This window comes from Narcine bancroftii, chromosome 1, assembly GCF_036971445.1.
Source record: "Narcine bancroftii isolate sNarBan1 chromosome 1, sNarBan1.hap1, whole genome shotgun sequence".
Taxonomy (NCBI): Eukaryota; Metazoa; Chordata; class Chondrichthyes; order Torpediniformes; family Narcinidae; genus Narcine; species Narcine bancroftii.
The window spans coordinates 389696883-389716444 of record NC_091469.1 but is presented as its reverse complement, the minus strand read 5'-3'; the positions used below and the strand labels follow the sequence as shown (position 1 = coordinate 389716444).

Genomic DNA, 19562 nt, shown 5'->3' with positions numbered 1-19562 from the left:
CGTGTAGGTTGGAAGTCGAGGACTACCTGTAGTAATGTTCAATTGTTTTTATTGTAAAACATCAAAAAAATTTAATAAAAAACAGCATAAAATATGTTAAACAAAAATAAAACATAAATGGACAAGTGGCGAGCATGAAACACATTTTAATCCCTACAAATTCACCATGAATACCAAGCGTCTGAACCTTCCTGACTAAACTCCCATGAGGAACCTTGTCAAAGGCCTTTCTTAAGTCCATGTTGACAACATCCACACCCTTTCCTTCATCAACTTTTCTGGTAACCTCCTTAAAAAACTCAAAGATTGGTTAAACATGATCTACCACAGACAAAGCCACTTGACTATCCCTTATCAGTCCTTGGCTATCCAAATAATTGTATATCAGACCTTTTAGAACACCTTCCAATAATTTGCCTGTGATTAACATCAGGTTCACCAGTCTATAATTTCAAGGGTTACTTTTGGAGACTTTTTTTTAAACAACAGAGCAACGTGAGCTACCCTCCAATCCTCTGGCACCACACCGGCAGCTAAGGACATTTTAAATATTTCTGCCAGAGCCCCTGCAATTTCCACACTAGCTTCACTCAAGGTCTGAGGGAATATCTTGTTGGGTCCTGGGGATTTATCTTCCCATATTTGTTTTAAGATAACAAGCACTTACATCTCTTTAATATGTATAGATTCCAAATCATCACTGCTTGTTTTCCTTGCTTCCCATGAATCTGTGCCTGTTTCCTGAGTGAATACTGATGCAAAAAAAAAATTTAAGACCTCCCCCATCTCTTTTGGGTCCACACATAGCCAACCTCTCTGATCTTCATGGGGACAAATTTTCTCCCTTACTATCCTTTTGCTCTTAATATACAGTATCTGTAGAAACCCTTAGGATTTTCCTTCACATAGTCTCCCAAAACAACCTCATGTCACCTTTTTGAGTTTTTTCTTGCATTTTTCATACTCCTCAAGTACCTCATTTGCTCCATGTTCCCTTTACCTGTTGTACATCTCTCTCTTCTTTCAAACCAGATCCCCAATATCCCTCGAAAACCAAGGTTCCCTATGCTTGTTAAATTTGCCTTTAATCTTGACAGGCACATGCAAACTCTGTACTCTCAAAATTTCACCTTTGAAGGTCCCCCACTTACCTCTCACATCCTTGCCTGTAAATAACTTATGCCAATCCACACATTCTAGATTCTTTCTAATTTCCTTAATACTGTTCTTTCTCCAATTTAGAATCTCAACCTGAGGCCCAGACCCTTCTTAATGAATTTGAAACTAATGGTATTCTGATCACTGGACCCAAAATGTTTCTATACACATACTTCTGTCACCTGTCCCGTCTCATTCCCCAATAGGAGATCCAGTTTTGCACTCTCTCTAGTTGGTATCTCTACATATTAATTTAGAAAACTTTCCTGAACACATTTGACAAACTCCATGCCATCCAGTCCCATTACAGTATTGGAGTCCCAGTCAATGTTTGAAATGTTAAAATCTCCTACTCTCAAAATCTTGTGTGTCCTGCAGCTGTCTGCTATCTCTCTATAGATTTACTCCTCCAATTCTCATTGACTATTAGGTGGTCCGGAATACAACCCCATAAGTGTGGTCATACCTTTTCCATTCCTCAGCTCCACCCATATAGCCCTCTGGTCCGTCCTGCCTGAACACAGTTGCGATATTTTCTCTGACAAGTAATGCCATTCCTCCCCCTTTCACCACCCCCACCCCTCAATTCTATTGCATCTGAAACAATGGAAGCCTGACCTTCCAATAATTTACCCAGTATTGATGTCAGGCTCAGTGGCCTTTTATTACCTGGATTATTCATAGAGCCTTTTTAAATCAACATCCTCTTTGCTGGCTCAGAGCCAGAGATGCAAGTCGGTATAGACAAATTCTCCATGGCTTGTATCAACTTTGGACTCGCCATCAACATTAAAAAGACTGAAGTCATGTACCAGCCTGCTCCTCATGCTCTGTACACAGAGCCCAAAATCACAATCAAATGGCAGTATCTACAAGCTGTGGACCAGCTCATTTACCTCCCGAGCCTTGACTATTGATACCGAGTTCACTGCAGATTAGTAAAGGCAAGCTCTGCTTTCAGAAGGCTGCGTTCCACTGTATGGGAACATTGAGGAATCAATACAGCAACAAAACTGAAGGTCTACATAGCCATGGTACTCACTACCCCCTGTGTATGCCTGTGAAACATGGACCATGTATCAAAGGCATGGAAGTCAGCTCAACCATTTTTACACGACTTGTCTTTGCAGAAAATTAGGCATCAGATGACAAGACAAAGTACCAGACATTGAAGTTCTCTCAAGAACAAGTCCACCATCAGACCACACGCTGTTGAGAGCACAGCCCTAGTGGGCAAGTCATGTCATCATATTCCAAATGAACACATTCCCAAGCAGCTCCTTTTTGAGGAACTATCTGCTGGTAGATGCTAGCATGGTGGGCAGAGGAAATGTTACAAAGACACACTACAAGCTTCCCTGAAGTCACTTGACATAGTCACAACCACCTGTGAAACGTTGGCACAAAACCACTTACCTGATGTAGCCTTACCCACATGGGCTGTCAAGCTTGTGAAGCACAACATAAGTGCGAGCTGCACAAGTCCAGAGCCATCAGCTCAACAACTGCAGTAACTACACGTCTGCACAACATTCGCCAGAACATTCCATGCCTGAACTGGCATGACTGGATGCAATGCATTCAATTTTAAAGTGTCGAGGTCTTCATTGACAAAGATGGACGAATGACCAACGACATAAGCTTTCCTCTAATCTTCTGGCTCCTCACCTATGGCTAAGGACACTTTAAATACTTCTGCTGGGGCCCTTGCAATTTCTACACTGGTTCCGATGGAATACTTGTCATGCTCTAAGACAGCAAGCACCTCCTCCTATGAAGTGTGCCGAAAACCTCACTTCTATAGGATCTGTGTCTGTCTCTTGAATAAATATAGCTGTAAAAAAATTAATTTAAGATCTCTACTGGATCCATGCACAGATGATCACTCCAGCTTTTAATAGGGCCAATTTTGGCCCGTGCTATTCTTTCAATGTATCGTGGTCTGTGTGCTGTGCAGTGAACAAGGGACAGACCTGTGAGTGAGCTGAACCAACTGATTTTACTGGAACTCTCCAAGAGATCCATGATCCTTTGCAGCCTTCCCCCACCCCCCCCCACCCCACAGCCACTATTGTGACATCAGCAAGTGCGAGCCTGCACCTCTGTGACCTCGTTCACTTGAGGAATAATGTAGCTCACTACAATATTTTGTCTGCCAGAGCCACATCCTAATTACTTTTTCTCTTACATTTCTTATGCTTCTCACAAACTAATTTGTTCCCTGCTCCCTTTACTTGCTATGCACCTCCCTCTTCTTCCTAATCAGGGCATTTATCTCTCTCAAAAACCTGTTGGTCTTGCCTTAATTCTGACAGGAACACAAACTCTGAATTCTCAAAATTTTACTTTTGAAGGACTCCCACTTGCCCTTGATCTGGACTTCACCAACATTGGGAACATGTCTCGTTGTCAGAATTTTATGTTTCAGTGACATCCCCTATCCTTTGTCTAACTTGCGATGTGTATAAACCTAGTCTATTCGGTCTTTCGTTAGAAATCAGTTCTGCCATATCAGGAATAAATCTAATGAACTTTCACTGCACTCCCTCTTTAGCAAGAATGTCCTTCCTCTGATTATAAGATCAACATTGTACACAGTACTCCAGATGTGGCCTTACTGAGGTCCTATACAACTGCAGTAAGATCTCCGTACTTCTGTTGAAAATCCATCTTATTGCACAAGTCAGCTCTGAGCAACTAGAAACATTTATGTTGAGTAGATGTTTGAAACAACATTGAAAGCTAAGTTTTGTGTGTTTGTGTGCTCACATCACCACTTTCTCTTTGCATGATTTCTGGAAGAGTCGTGGTTCATCTCCAACCTCTTTGATTTAACATAGCATAAAGAGATAGGACAAAATGAGCAAAAGGGCAAATACACAAGGTGTATGCACACAAAAATATAACTGCATGGGCCGGAATACCCCACTAAATTTATGTTTGGAACACTTTGAATCCAACAGGTCATGCTTTGATGAAACTTACCCAAAACTAATTTCACTAACCTGTTCTCCATTTTCTCTATTCCTAATCCCATTCTAATACAACAAAGTGCCGAATGCCAAAAGACCATGGGCAGAAATCTACTGTGGACTAAATGGAAACTCAAATGGAAGCAAAACACATAAGCTAATTTCAAGCAAGGTGAAAACTAATTTTGTGAAAATCTGCAGCTGATTGGATGAATAGGTAACCAGTGATACACTGCAGTCAAAGCATTAACATCAACTCGGATGAGTGCTGAAGTGTAAAACTAAAACAAACAGCATCAGTGTGTAGATTCTAGGTGTGCTGCTTGGCTCAATGAAGCATAGTTGACTGCTTTCCCATTTAAACAAAAAGTATTTTCAAGAATGAATATTATCTATCTTTAGCAGATAGACAAAAAAATATAAATGCTTCTGGAATAAAGTTGATAATCAAAGAATATAATATGGAATTCACTTCAGTAGAAGCATCAATTCAACACTAGGTTTCTCAACGTCACATTGCAGTATCTGAAAACTTAATATGCCACTGACCCCCTCAATCAAGTACTTTTACTTATTTTTTGGTAAAAATCACATCGTCTACAACTGATTTGCTTGTACAATCAGATTTCAGATTTTTTTATAGTGCATGAAAAATGTTTTCAATGAACACGTGTAAACAAATTTAAACAAACTGTGCAATACAGAGAGAAAAAAATCATTAAAGTGCAAGAGTAAGAGTCCTTAAATGAGTCCCTGATTGATCTTATTGTTGAGAGGTCTGATGGTGGAGGGATAGCACCTGTTCCTGAACTGGGTGGTGCGAATCTTGTGGCATCTATACCTCTTTCCTGATGGCAGCTGTGAGAACAGAGAGTGTGCTGGATGGTGCAGATCCTTGATGATCGCTGCAGCTTTCTGATGGCAGCGTCCCTGTAGATGTTCTCGACGGTGGGGTGGGTTTGCCTGTGATATCCTGGGCTATGTCCATTACCTTTTCCAAGGCTTTACACTCCAGTGTCGCCATACCAGTCCGTGATGTCGCTGGTCAGCACACTTTCCACCACACATCTGTAGAAATTTGCCAGGGTTTCCTACATCATACCAAACCTTCTCAAACCCCTGAAGAAGTAGACGCGCTGTCATGCTTTCTTCACAATGCCATTAGTATGTTAGATCCAGGAAGGACTTTCTGAGATAGTGACCAACGAGAACTTAAATTTGCTCACCCTCTCCACCTCTCATTCCCCAATGATCATTGAATTGTAGACCTCTGGTTTTCCCTTCGTGAAATCAACAATGAGCTCTTTGGTCTTGGTGACATTGAGTGTGAGGTTGTTGTTGGTGCACCATTCAGCCATTGTAAAGGCTGCCAGATGGCAGAATAGTGCTACAGTAATATTCAAAAGGTCAGGAGTGAACTTACTAAGAAAATAATGTTTTTCAAAAGGAATTATCTTGGATGGTTCCTATGAGAGCAAATACAATTAATATTCCAAATTAAAATATAGAATTTTTTTTAAGTGAAATCAGTGAAGCTTAAGATTGGTGTAGTTTTCTACTTCTGGCAGTGCATTATAGTTCTGTTGAAACCAATAGGAAAAATCTAACTACTTAAAGGATGCAGAGGAGAATGATAATAGGGACGGGAGTCTTCATGGAGAATGGACAAAATGAGATTACATGGTTTCTTCTACCAAATGCCAACATAAACATGGTGGAATTAATGGCATCCTTTATTAGTTTTTTTACAATTTAGATTTACAGAATTTAACAGACCCTTCCAGCCCAAAAGATTGTGCTGCCCAAAATCACAGTTCATACAGTAGGTTTTAAATTTTTAATTTAAACAGTGCATGGTATTAGGCCCTTTTGGCCCTCGAGCCCATCACATAACACCTGAAGCAATCCCTTACTAAGGTGCTTAAGGTGGAAAGAAAAAGGTTGAAAACCACTGACTGAGTCAATGATAAGGCTTTACCAAGCCTCCCAATCTGGTTAAGATCTGCTAACACAGAGAGATTGTGTATGATGAAGCAGGCACGAAATCATATTTACAGTTTAGAATAAAAAAAACAAGAGATAATGTACAAGCTTTAGCAAAGTTTTGTTTAAATAGTGAGAGATATAAACAGTGAGGAGATATTTTTATAATTGTATTGCAATTTCTCATTTCATTTCAAGGGATAACCTCCTCCCCCTCCAGTACACTAGTATATAAACAGAAAAGTGCTGGAGAAACTCAGCAGTTCACACAGCAACTACAGGAAGGAAAGAAAGGGTAAGCCCTTCATCAATGTATGAGTAAAAAGCAGACAGGCACCTGAATAAAATGGTGGGAGAAGGAGAGAAGAGGGAGGAAGGGGCAGGAGAGTACAGCCTCATAGGTGAGAAGTCATAGATTTAGGTGGGAGGATAGAGAAAAAAAAATCTGAGATGATAGAGGGAGTGGGTAGCTCTCTGAATTGAGAATTTCTTAAGTGAAAGCATGGGAAGCAGGAGGAAAAGAAACAGATAGAGAGAGAATTAGTGGCGGGGAAGCCGCTTTCAGATGCTCGGATGCAGATAATGCGCCGGCAGACACGGCTGGGGGAGTGCAGCTGGGACGTTCAGGTTGCCGCAAAGATGCCCTTCTGTCACCTGAATGTGCCAGCTGAAGGAGAGCCGCGTCCGAGTGAATGCTGGCTCCTGTGGACTGTGACTGTAGTCCCACTGCTGCTTTCAGGTGCAATGGGGGATTCTCGGAGTCAGAGATTATATCTACGGGAGGAAGGTTAGGTAAGTGCTCCTCCTGGGCAGGTTCTCCACTTTCTGGAGGCCACCCGATAGCTGCGTTGGAGTACAAGAGGCGGCTTTACAGTCGGGTATTGCGGCCACTTGAAAGTGGCTGGAGTTTAATGGAAGCTGGAGAAGTAGATTTAGTGTAAGCTTTAAGCAGTAATATAACAACATTTTCACTCAACTCTTGTTACTTCAAGAAAAGGCTTAAACATGAAATTGCAAAGTTTTCTTAAAATGATTATTTCCATTTATTCTTTCCAATGCACTCAAACAAGAGAATGGCAGAATATAATCAATGTTAGGTGGGTCTTAAGAAGCATCTTCAAAGGAATTCCTTGTTCGGGGCCAGGGATCTTAAATAACTTCAAATAATATTTCAAAATTGTAATGGTTAGTTCAACAAAAATGGTTCTATCCTGGATTAACAAATTTTAATATCACCACACTTGGAACGCTTATAAATATAGTGCTCTCCATAATGTTAGGGACAAAGACACTATTTTCCTTTATTTGGCTCTGTTGTGCTCCAGTTTAAAATTTATAATCAAACAAATGATGAAAGTGCACATTCCAGATTTTATTCAAGGTTATTTGGATATACTTCAGTTGGCATAGATAAATACCAACAATTCCCCTCAGAACTACAAATCATAATCAACAAGATTTAGCTCTGTACATAGATATACAGCAATGACATCAGGTCTGTTGGCTCAATGAGTCCACATAGACCATTGATACTAATGCTACAAAATGCACTTATTTTGCTCATCTTTTCATCAATTTCTCCCCAAATTCTATCACACACCTACATAATTGACAATGCCCAATTAAGCTACCAACCTTCCCAGATTGGGGATGTGGGAGGAAACTGGAGCTCCCAGTTGGTGGCAGGGAGAATGTGTAAACTTCATATACCCTGTTTTGGGTTGTACTAGTACAAGCAGGTGACAATAAATTTGACTCGACTTGATATAAACCACACCCAAGGTCATGATTGAACCTGACTCTCTAGCACAGAAACAACAGGTCTAATAATAATTTCTAATAATTTCTTGGACAATGTATAAATGCATGTGATTAATTTATTTGAATGAACAATGAGTGAAATAAGAAAGTCGCCAGACTCTGTGATTGTAGTAAAAAACACTAAAGTGCTGGAGAAACTCAGCAGGTCCCACAGAATCTATAGGAAGCAGAGATACAAACTAATATTTCGGGTCTGAGCTCTTCATCAAGCAGAAAGCAGGCAGACATTTGAATAAAAGGATGGGGGGGGGTGGGGGGGAGAAGGAGCAGGGAAAGAGCACAGACCAACAACCAAGAGGCCATAAGTGGACATGGATAGGAGGGCAGGAGAGAAAGCTGAAAATTGATCAGGGGAGGGGGGTTGGCAGTGCATGAGACCAATGACAGATATGTCGGCATGGAAATGGGGCATGCTGACGCCTGGAATCCTCGCCTTATTCCAAAACATATCTGACTATTCTCTCATGCACAGCCAAACTGAGACCACCTACAAATTGGAGGAACAAAATCTCATATTTCATCTGGACACCTTCCAACAAGATGGCATTAACAGTGACTTTTCCAGTTTCTGTCAGGCCCCTCCCATCTTCCTCTTTCCCAATCCGCGTTTCATTTCCTCCAACTCCCCACCCTTAAGCTGTCTCTCTCTTTCCCTATCCCTTTGTCTCTTTTTCTCCAGCTCTGCATTCATAGAGCTAACCGTCTCCGCCAATCAATTCTGTTTTTTCTATCCCCGTCCATTTTTGGCCTCTTGGCTGTTAGTCTGTGCTCCTCCCCCTGCCCCTTCTTCCCCACCTTTTTATTCAGGTGCCTGTCTGCTTTTTATTCAGACCTTGATGAAGGGCTCAGGCCAGAAACATTGGTGAAATATCATTGCCTCCTATGGACATTATGGGACCTGCTGAGCTTCTCCAGCATTTTTGTATATAAACGGTGAGCATATATATTATCAGAACTTTATATCCAGCTGCGCTGGATGGGTCACGTCTCCAGAATGGAGGACCATCGCCTTCCCAAGATCGTGTTATATGGCGAGCTCTCCACTGGCCACCGTGACAGAGGTGCACCAAAGAAAAGGTACAAGGACTGCCTAAAGAAATCTCTTGGTGCCTGCCACATTGACCACCGCCAGTGGGCTGATAACGCCTCAAACCGTGCATCTTGGCGCCTCACAGTTTGGCGGGCAGCAACCTCCTTTGAAGAAGACCGCAGAGCCCACCTCACTGACAAAAGGCAAAGGAGGAAAAACCCAACACCCAACCCCAACCAACCAATTATCCCCTGCAACCGCTGCAATCGTGTCTGCCTGTCCCGCATCGGACTTGTCAGCCACAAACGAGCCTGCAGCTGACGTGGACTTTTTACCCCCTCCATCAATCTTCGTCCGCGAAGCCAAGCCAAAGAAAGAATATGTATTACCGCAATCCAAACACAAGTACAAATTGAACAATAACTTGTTTGTTAAAGATATGGAGAAAACAGTGTACTTTTCATTGACTTAATTAAAGTGGTCTGATTTATTTTCATTGAAAGAAATGGAATTGCAGCATCAACTGCAAGATGCAAACTCTGCTACCTTGAGCACATCTGCAGATATGGTCAGCTATGCAGTAATCAGATTGGCCTTCTGGAGAGTGAACCTGTGTAAAACAACTGGACCAGATGAAGTCTTTAGACATGTCCTCTTCGCCTGATGGCTATATTCACAGACATCTTCAACCTCTCTCTCCAAATGGCTGAAGTACCCACCTGCTTCGAGAAGACCACTATGATCTTGGTGCCAAAAAATAATGTAGTGATGGGCCTGGATAACTATCAGCTGGTGGCTCTGATAGCCACCACCATGAAGTGCTTCAAGGGGTTGGTCATGGCTCTCATTAACTCCAGACTATCAGCCACCCACTCCAGTTTGCATATTGCTAAAATAGGTCCATAGCAGACACAATTTCTATGGCCTTCTACTCAACCTTGGAATACCTGAACAACAAGGTCACCACTTTCAGGTTACTATTAATCAACTAGAGCTCTACTATCAATACATGTAGCAGTAAGCGCAATGCTATTACAGCGCCAGTGACCTGGGTTAGAATTCGGCGCCGACTTTAAGGAGTTTGCACATTCTCCCTGTATCTGCATGTGTTTCCTCCAGGTGCTCTGATTTCCTCCCATCCTTCAAAACATATGGGGGTCGTAGATTAATTGGGTGTATTTGGGCACCATGGGCTCATGGGCTGGAAGGGCCTCTTACCATGTTGTACATCTAAATTTAAAAATCTAATAGTTCCAAACAAATCGCCAGCTATATGACTTAGTCCCTGCAATCCTCTGCAACTGGGTCCATAACTTTCTAGTCTGCAGGACATAATCAGTGAGGATTAATGACAGCATCTGTAGGCTTGCGTACTCAGCCCTCTAATATACTTATTTGCTGTGTACAATTCACATAGAGCACCCCAGTCGTATGTAGCATTTCTAACAATGATGAAATGGAGTACAAAAGAGAGATGGAGGGACTTGTGGATTTGTGCCAGGACAAACACCTCTCCCTCAATTTCAGCAAGACCAAGCAGATGGTCAAAGATTTCAGCAGTAGGGGCAGAGTTCTCTCCCTGGTTCACCTCAGTAGTGCTGAGTTGGAGATAGAAGGTAGCTTCAGTTTCCAAGTGACTTGTTGTGGTCTTTCTATGCCGGTCCATTGGCCAAGTATTGGCAACAGGACCTCTACTTCCTGAGGAGCCTAAAGAAATTTGGCATGTTACCAGCATACCTTAACAACTTTTAAAGGTTGAAAGCATCCTTTCAGGGTGAACTCTGCAAGAAATTGCATAGAGTTGTGTGGACGTGACTCAGGCCAACACATGCCACCCCCTCCCCTCCTGCAACTGGATCTGTAACCCGCGCTGTCTTAGAAAAGTAACCCATGCTGTCTTGGAAAGGCAACCAGCATATTTAAAGATGCATCCCTCCCCGGCCACACTCTCTACATCTCCCTCCCATTAGGAAGATGAAATTACGTACCAGTACATTCAAGGATGGTTTCTTACCCACTGTTATCAGATTGCTGAATGAATAAAAAAAGCGGAAAATTATGTTCCCTTCACTCCATATCACCTGAACTCACTGTAACTTTGCACTTTTGTACTTTTTGTCCTGTCTTGTGTTGGAGATAGCTACTGGTCTGCCTGCAAAACAACCTCCATCACTTCATTTTCAATACATGATATTAAACTTAAATATAACATTATATGTTGCTGATGTCCACACAGCTGTTTGCCTCATGAAATAATAATGGAGATGCAAGATTTTCACAATCTTACTGGGGATTCCCTGTCTGGTGTCATTATTTCATTCATATTTACAATATATTCAGATAACCTTGTTTAGAGGGAGGGGGTAGATTAGTAGGGATTTTAAAAATCCTTGTTTTCCTTTACTAATATGTAAAGTAGGGTTTTAACTACAGATCATGGATCACATCACAGAACAACATGATCACATGAGAAGTATAAAGTATCTTATATAAGGGAGTTTTATGTGTAGTATTTGCATATTTTTTGTATTCAATTTTTTTTAGACAAAGTACGAGTTATGATTTAATTGTTTAATTATTATAATTATAGAAGCTGATGTCTTGAATGAAATAAGTTATGTAATAATCAATTTACAATTGATATCTGATATATGATGTGATTTATTTTATGTTTATCATTAGTATACCTTGTGTAAAGGGTTTTGTTAAACTCCATAAAAATATTTAAAAAGAAAATTCCTCAATTTTGATTGTTTATTTAATTACCAGTCCATGATCAATTCCATTTCAACAAGAAACAAATACCTTTGTTTTTCAAATTTTGGAACTAGACAAATAAATGTGAATGTACAGATTTAATTTGTTACTTTACTTACTGTGGTTCTATATGAACCATCATAAATATTTGACATTTTATTTATATTTAACCCTTTGGATACAGAAAAGTCATTGTAAAATCAGCTTCAGTAGTTCACACCTTAACACTAATTAATACAGATGCTAAACCTTTTATACAGGATTGTTGGGACCAGACACCTGCTATTGTTCGGAATCATTTTGATTTTGGTCCCTTTAAGCAAATGCCTCACTCCTAGCTCCTGTCATCCATCCACTGCCCCCTACCACCACGCCCACCCCTCCCCCCCAAAACCAGGGCTAGTGCCAAACTATTTTGCACCCTAGATGGGGTGAGCATGCAGCGGGGTGGGTTAGACGTGTGGCGCACAGGAGGCTCTCAACCAGTGCTTTGGTCAGGTGGTCAGAGGTGACGGGGTGGCCTGGGAGCTCAGCCAAAAGGGTGGCCAGTGTCGGCTGCTTGTAGCCAGCAGCCAAGCGGGGCAAAAGGCCGGACATGAGGTGCAAGCCGCAGGAGGAGCAGACCATTAGGGTGGCGGAGCCAAGCCGAGCACCAGCAGCTTTCAGGCACTCCATCAGCTCGTCAGACCGGCCTCAGGACACCCCGGCAATACAGCACTACCCGCCACTCCCCCATCTAATACCCAATACAGCAGCAGGGGTGCAGTGCTGCTGAACCCGCAGTTTATTAAGCACCACACTGGATCGTGGCAACAGCACCAGAGAAGTTCCAGATGCCTGGGGGATTATGGATAATGATGATGCCCATTGCTCCTGCATTGAGCCAGCCTCCGGCTGCTTCTCTCCCAGCAGGTACTAGGGGCCGAGAGTTACCTTTCCACCAAAGGTAAGAGACGACATCCATGGGAGTGGGGATGATGGGGGCGGGGGTTCTCACTCTGAAAACTGAGAATTTATTATGGAAAATTAACGTTACTTACGTGTAATGACATCAACCAAAAAAAGTGCCAGCTTTTGGAGGTTGTCAGTGTTTGGAATCCCAGATAAAAGGTTAGGCACCTGTATACAGTTTTATTCTGTTACAATATAGAATCCTTATATTCCATATTCTAATTGATAAAAATGTAAGCTTCCCCCACAAAATAATAACCATAACATTTAAAATCGTTTTCATACAAGCTTTAAAGACAACATTACATGGAATATTGATTGACTTACCATGTCTGAAATAAAAGCTGAACAATAGCCACATTTGTCAGTTGAACAGCATTCTCCAGTTCAGTTTTTTTTTTAAATCAGAAAACAGGTAACATGCATCATAAATTTTTTGTAACAGTAATGTGCGGGGACGTATTGATTTGGAATGGAAATATTTATCCATTTGCCATCCAAAACAGCAACAATACACAAATGTCGAAAAAGGCTATCTCTTAAGCCTATCAGGTTCTTCAATGGCTGCTATCAGCTTCTGCCGTGCTTTTTTATTGATGTGGGAGCCAAGACATACATTCACAAGGTTGGTTAACTGTTTGGCTGAATATTCCTGCCCAAAGAAAACACAAAAATTTAGAATGAAAAGAAAAATCACTCAGCTTTACAAAAACTTTATGGAAGCCAAAGGGATAATGTGCTGGCATGAAAGCTCATTGGGCTGATCACTGAAATTCTAACAGAAATATAAATATTTTACAGGATGTTCAATTATTTGTTTTGATCATCCACAATAAAAGTAATATTTGGCAACTGTAAAAAGAAATTTTTTATAAATTAAAAAAAGTCTTCCCTCTCTAACCACCCACAAGTCTTACTTACTCTGTGTTCTTTGATCCACCTCTCCATGTCATTCTCAGTTAAATAATAGGCTTTAATATAAGTTTCCACAAACTCTTTATCAGGAATTGGTCTGATGTCTGTCAGTTTCTCTAGCTTCATCAAAAACTGCTGGAAGTCCAACTGCATCAAGGCCCGTCCCTCATTGCTGCACTTTTTCACATTTGCATAACTGTAGGAGGAGGATGATCAGCTCAGTAAAAATGACAAATTAAAGATATCCAGTAAGTGAAGATCTAAAAAAAAACTAATTTCTTACAGCAAATGCTCAGCAGAATGTATATTTAAAAATATTGTATGAAATAAAAGAAATCCTGTAATAAAAAATGCTGCAATAAAAAAATAAATTGTACGTAAGCTATCATTAAAGTTATAAAGAGATGAAAATTTGATGATTAATATGAAGGATTATTGATTGTTATTTGTCAAAGTTTATCCAGAATTCATTTAGTACAAACAAGGTTCATCAAGGACTTTTGCCACCTCATTACTTAAAGGAAAGATCCTACAGACCAGTTAGCCATGGATGTAAGGGGTTGAGTACACATCCTTGAGGAGTGCTGGTGTTGATGCAATCATTAAGATGTTATTACCCGCCTTCACTGATTATGAGATATCAAGGATCCAGTTACAGAGGGGTCACTGAGGCCTAGATCTCGATGTTTGAAAATGAGTTTACTAGGACTATGGTATTGAAAGCTGTAGTCTGTGAACAGTAGTCGAACATAAAAATATAGCAAATAGTCAACTAAAATGAACTTACCCTTCTACTATACTTCTGTTTGCCAACCGGATACAATGCTCCCAAAGGACATTGGAGACTTGGAATGGTATACGCACCCGTTTGGAAACTTCAGATAACTTCTTGTGGAAATGTTCGAACTGCTACAGTAAAAACAAAAGACATTCTAGTTCAATATATCTGAGTATTAACATCTTGCATTTTCATAGCACACGCAAAGCTGGAAAACGCTCCCACTATTTTCTAGAGGCGCTAGATACAAAGCCAAAGAAGCGTTAAAAAGGAGAGTGTTGGAGGAACAGGAAGTAGTGCACTTATGGAAGTGTTTGGGTTGTGGGACTGTGATGCTTTAGTGACAAAAACATTGCTCCCAGTGGCAAGATGAAGATGCACAAAGGGAAAAGGGAATTTGTAATGCAGGATGAGGGGATTTGATAACAATTGAGGTGCAGAAATTATGTCTCCATGGAGGAATTAACACAAGATTAAGTAAAGTAAAAAATGGTAGCTGGACTAATGAAACAGACATGATCTTTGTAATGGAAAAGGTATAGAGGTGAAATAACACAGAGATTTTCAGTCTTAATAAGCATGGAATTGTGGCTGAATGAGTGGATGGAGATTGGTGGCAGTTGCCAAAGACGTTGCCATTGTTCCCCCCCCCGCCACCCCACAGTTAAGCCCATGGAATCAAGACTCAGCCAAGAAAGGCTATAAAACAAACAGGATGAAAGGACAGGTCATGAAAAGGTGGAGGTAGATGGTAGAAATAAACTGAAGCATCAGTCTGCAAAGTGCATCAAGTGTAACACCTTAATAAAGAGCAACATGGAAAGAAGGAAGAAGAGGACAAGAATGCATTGAGAGGAGACTCCTGCTAGAATGCAGTCTGAGAAATTAAGTCACTGGGAGGGATAATTTGGCTGTGATGTTTAATGCTGTTTCTAATAGTCAACTTTTAAGAGAACATTTTGTTGAGTGAAAAGTATTCAATTTCCTAAATTTCATTAACTGATGCCTCAAACAGTGCATTTGGGATATTAGGATCTTTTATGAAGTCATTATTTTGTGATGAAATTAAGGAAGAACAATTTTTGAAGAAGCAAGAGGAAATTAATTATCCCTTAAATATTTGAAACAAAAAATCAAATTGCATTTATAATATTGAACACATTAAAAATTGCCCATTAAATTCATAAAGTGGATCATACAAATTCAACTGATCATGAGATTTTGGTAATCATGAGTGTCCTATAAATTCGCCTACCATAACAATCTCTCCAAACACATATCACTGGCTTTCCACTCAGCTCTGGATCACCTAGAAAGCAGCAATTCATACATATGGCAGCACTTCATTGATTACAGCTCAGCTTTCAACATCATTATTCCCTCAGTGCTAGTCAACAAGCTCCAAATGCTGGGCCTCTGCAACTGGATCCTTCCTCATTGGAAGACCACAAATTGGAAACAACATTTCATCCTCACTGACAATCAAGCAAGGTACACCTCAAGGATGTGTGCTTATCCCACTGCTCTACTCATTCTACACCCATGACTGTATGGCAAGGCACAATTCAAATGCTTTCTACAGATTTGCTGATGACACCATGGTTTTTGGCAGAATTGCAGACAGCAATGAAGAAGCGTACAGGAGGGATATAGATCAGCTAGTTGACAACGTTAGCAAAACCAAGGAGATGACTGTAGACTTTAGGAGGAAACCAGGAGAACACGAACCAGTCCTGCCGAGATAACAGGTACTGGCTGTCCACCCTATCTATGTCTCTCTTAATCATGAAGACCTCTGTCAAGTCTCATCTCATCCTCCTATGTTCCAAAGTGAAAAGTCCCAGCTCTGCTAACCTTTCCTCGTAAGACTTGTTTTCAAATTCAGGGATCATCCTTGTAGATCTCCAGTGCACCCTTTCCTTTCCATAGCTTCCACATCCTTCCTACAGGACTCAACACAATATTCTAAGTGTGGTCTTACCAGGGATTTGTACAGTTGCAACATGACCCCTCTATCCTGAATTCAATCCCCCTATTAATGAACAAGCATCCCATAGGCCTTAACTATTCTATCAACTTGTGTGGTGTCCTTGAGGGATGTACGGATTTGGACCCCAAAGTCTCTCTGTTCATCCACATTCTTAAGTAACCGGCCATTAACCCTAAACTTAGCCTTCTGGTTAGTCCTTCCAAAATGCATCACCTCACACTTATTCGGATTAAACTCCATCTGCCACTTTGCTGCCCAACTCTGCAACTTGCCTATATCCTCTTGTAACCTTTGACAACCTTTATCTTCATCCACAACTCCTTCAACCTTTGTGTCATCTGCAAACTTACAGACCCATCCATCCACCTCTTCATAAAAATCACAAAGAGCACGGGTCTCAGACCAGATCCCTGTGGCACTCCACTAGTCACAGACCTCCAGGCAGATTACTTTCCTTCCACTACTACTCTCTGCATTCTTTCTACAAGGCAATTTTTTTATCCATATAGCTAATTTTCTAATGATCCCATGTCTCGTGGGATGAGTCTCTCATGGAACCTCATCAAATACCTTGCTAAAATCCATGTAGACCTCATCTACCACCCTACCCTCATCAATTTCTCTTTTGTTACCTCTTCAAAAAACTCTATTAAACTTGTGAGGCATGACCTTCCCTTCACGAAGCCATGCTAACTATCCTTGAATAGACTGTACTTCTCCAAATATTCATAGATCCCCTCCATTAATTTACACACCATGATGTGGGGTTCACCGATCTATAATTCCCAGAATTCTCCCCATTACTTTTTTAAACAAGGGGATTATATTTGCCATTCTCCAATCCTCCAGCACTTCCCCTGTGTCCAAGGAGGATTCAAAGATCATAGCTACTGCCCTAGCTATCTCTTCTCTCACTTCTTACAGCAGTTTGGGGTACATCACATCCAACCCTGGGAAATTATCAATCTTGATGTTTTTAAAATGATCCAACACTTCTGCTTCCTGAATCTCCACATTATCCAGCACACAGGCCTGTTCAATTTCCACCTCACTATGATTAAGATCCTTTTCTCTTGTGGATACTGACACAAAGTATTCGTTTAGGACCTCCCTTACCCTTTCATTCTCATAATCCTTCTGTTCCTCACATACCCATAGAAGGCCTTGGGGTTGGTTCTCCTTAAATCTACATGCCAAGGCCTTCTTACGCCCCCTTCGAGAATTCACTCTCCTAAGTCCATTCTTAAACCCCTTCCTAGCTATCATGAGCCCTTTTTGCTTCCTATATCTAATGTATGTTTCCTTCTTCCTCTTGACTTGTTGCCTGACCTGTTTGGTCAGCATGGTTCCCTTTTCCTACCTTTGTTTCCTTGTCCCAGTGGGGCAAACCTATCTTGAACCCTGCACAAGTGGTCCCTAAACTTCCTCCACATCACTTCTGTGTTCTCACCCTAAACATCTGTTTCCAATTTATTCTCGCTAGTTCTTGCCTCATCCCTTCATAATCAGCCCTTCCCCAGTTAAGCACCTTTCCCAGCTTGTCTGTTTTTATCCTTTTCCATAACTATGTTGAAGCTAAGAGAGTTGTGGTCACTCTCATCAAAATACTCCACCTGACTAGGTTCATTCCCTAGAACCAGATCCAGTGTGGCCTCTCCCCTAGTTGGGCAGTCCACATATGTGTCAGGAATCCTTCTTGGACACCCCTGACAAATTCAGCCCCATCTATCCCTCTTGCAGTAAGGAGGTGTCAGTCACTATTAGGGAAGTTGAATTCACCCATAACTACAACCCTGTATTTTCCACATTTCAAATTCTGGCTCTTCATCTGCTCCTTGGTGTCCCAAAGGCTACTTGGGGGCCTATAGACTATTCTCAGCATAGTGATAGCTCCCTTCTTCCATCCACACCGACTCGGTGGACACTATGTCTGCAGTGACCTCCCTTCCTATAAGCTGTGATACTATCCTTGACCATAAATGCTATTGCTACCCACCGCTTTTCTACATCTCATCCTATTTTTTTTTTAAAAACACCTAAATCCATGTACCTTCATCAGCCAATCCTGCCCTTCCTCTAGCCAAGTTTCAGCAATGGCCACAACATTGTAGTTGCACGTACTGATCCATGCTCTAAGTTCATCCCCTTTATTCCTAATACTCCTAGCGTTGAAATAGACACATTTCAAACCATCCTCTAACTGGTTATCTTTATGTTTTGTCCCCTGCCTGTCCTTCCCCCCCAACCCAGAGCATATAGCATCATGCTTTTGTCCTTCTACCCTAATCACTGCTCTTACATTCTGATTTCCTCCTCCCTGCCTAACCCATCCCAACTGCTCTAGCAAACCTATCCACCAGGATATTGGTCCCTCTCCAGTTCAGATGCAGTCCACCCTTTTTGTAGAGGTCAGACATTCCCCAGAAGAGATCCTAATGATCCAGAAATGTGAACCCCTGAACCAACTCTTCAGCCACGCATTCATCTACCACAACTTCCTATTCTTACCCTCTCTGGCTCATGGCACAGGCAGTAATGTCCTGCTTTTTAACTTCCTTTCCAACTCCCTATATTCCCTCTTCAGGACCTCATCTCTACTCCCACGTGGACCACAACATCCAGCTGCTCGCCCTCCCACTCCAGAATGCTATGAACTCGATTAGAGATGTCTCTGACCATGGCACCTGGGAGGCAACATACCATCGGGAGCCTCGATCTTGTTCACAGAACTTCTTATCCACTTGTCTAACCAACGAGTCCCCAACCACCATCTCTTTCCGCCTCCCCCCTTCCCTTCTGAACTAGGGGGGGGGGGGGGGGGCAGCCTATTTGTTGCAGAAGTGACTCCTTTTCTTGTTCCTGGTAGGTCGTCTACAAGAGGCAACCTCTATGTATCCTCAAGGATCCCTACCACCCAGGCCACGTCCTCTTCACTCTGCTACCATTGGGAAAAAGTACAGGAGTGCTCAGCGGAACAAGGACAGCTTCTTCCCCTCTCGCATAATTTTCCTGAATGAATAATGAACCACAGACACTGCCTTAGTTTGAGTTTTTCTTTTCCTTGCACTATTTTTATATATTTTGTAAGGTGGTTTATATACAGTAAGGCAGCTGTAAACAACAAATTTTGCAATATTTTAAAAGCAATAAATTCTGATTCTGATGAGGCCATTTTTTCAGCACATTGTACTGATTATTAATAAAATA

The 19562-nt window shown here is 41.4% G+C and overlaps 1 protein-coding gene and 1 long non-coding RNA gene across 4 annotated transcripts in view; one reads left to right on the top strand and one right to left on the bottom strand.

Moving 5' to 3' along the window:
* Positions 1-3352: 3352 nt before the first annotated feature.
* Positions 3353-19414, top strand: LOC138751410 (uncharacterized). Its single transcript, XR_011349906.1, has 5 exons — positions 3353-3796; positions 4211-4302; positions 6312-6408; positions 15978-16113; positions 19222-19414. It is a non-coding gene; the product is annotated as an uncharacterized lncRNA (long non-coding RNA).
* vps50 (VPS50 EARP/GARPII complex subunit) overlaps positions 11705-19562 on the bottom strand; it is a 171667-nt gene continuing 163809 nt past the window's right edge. For 2 of the 3 annotated variants that reach the window (XM_069913647.1, XM_069913648.1), the window contains 3 exons: positions 14375-14496; positions 13594-13783; positions 11705-13324 (listed from right to left, as the gene is read on the bottom strand). In XM_069913647.1, the coding sequence (XP_069769748.1) occupies positions 13205-13324; positions 13594-13783; positions 14375-14496 (432 nt within the window). In that variant the 3' untranslated portion in view covers positions 11705-13204. The remainder of the gene's footprint in view (positions 13325-13593; positions 13784-14374; positions 14497-19562) is intronic. The other variant, XM_069913649.1, reaches the window with a different exon arrangement.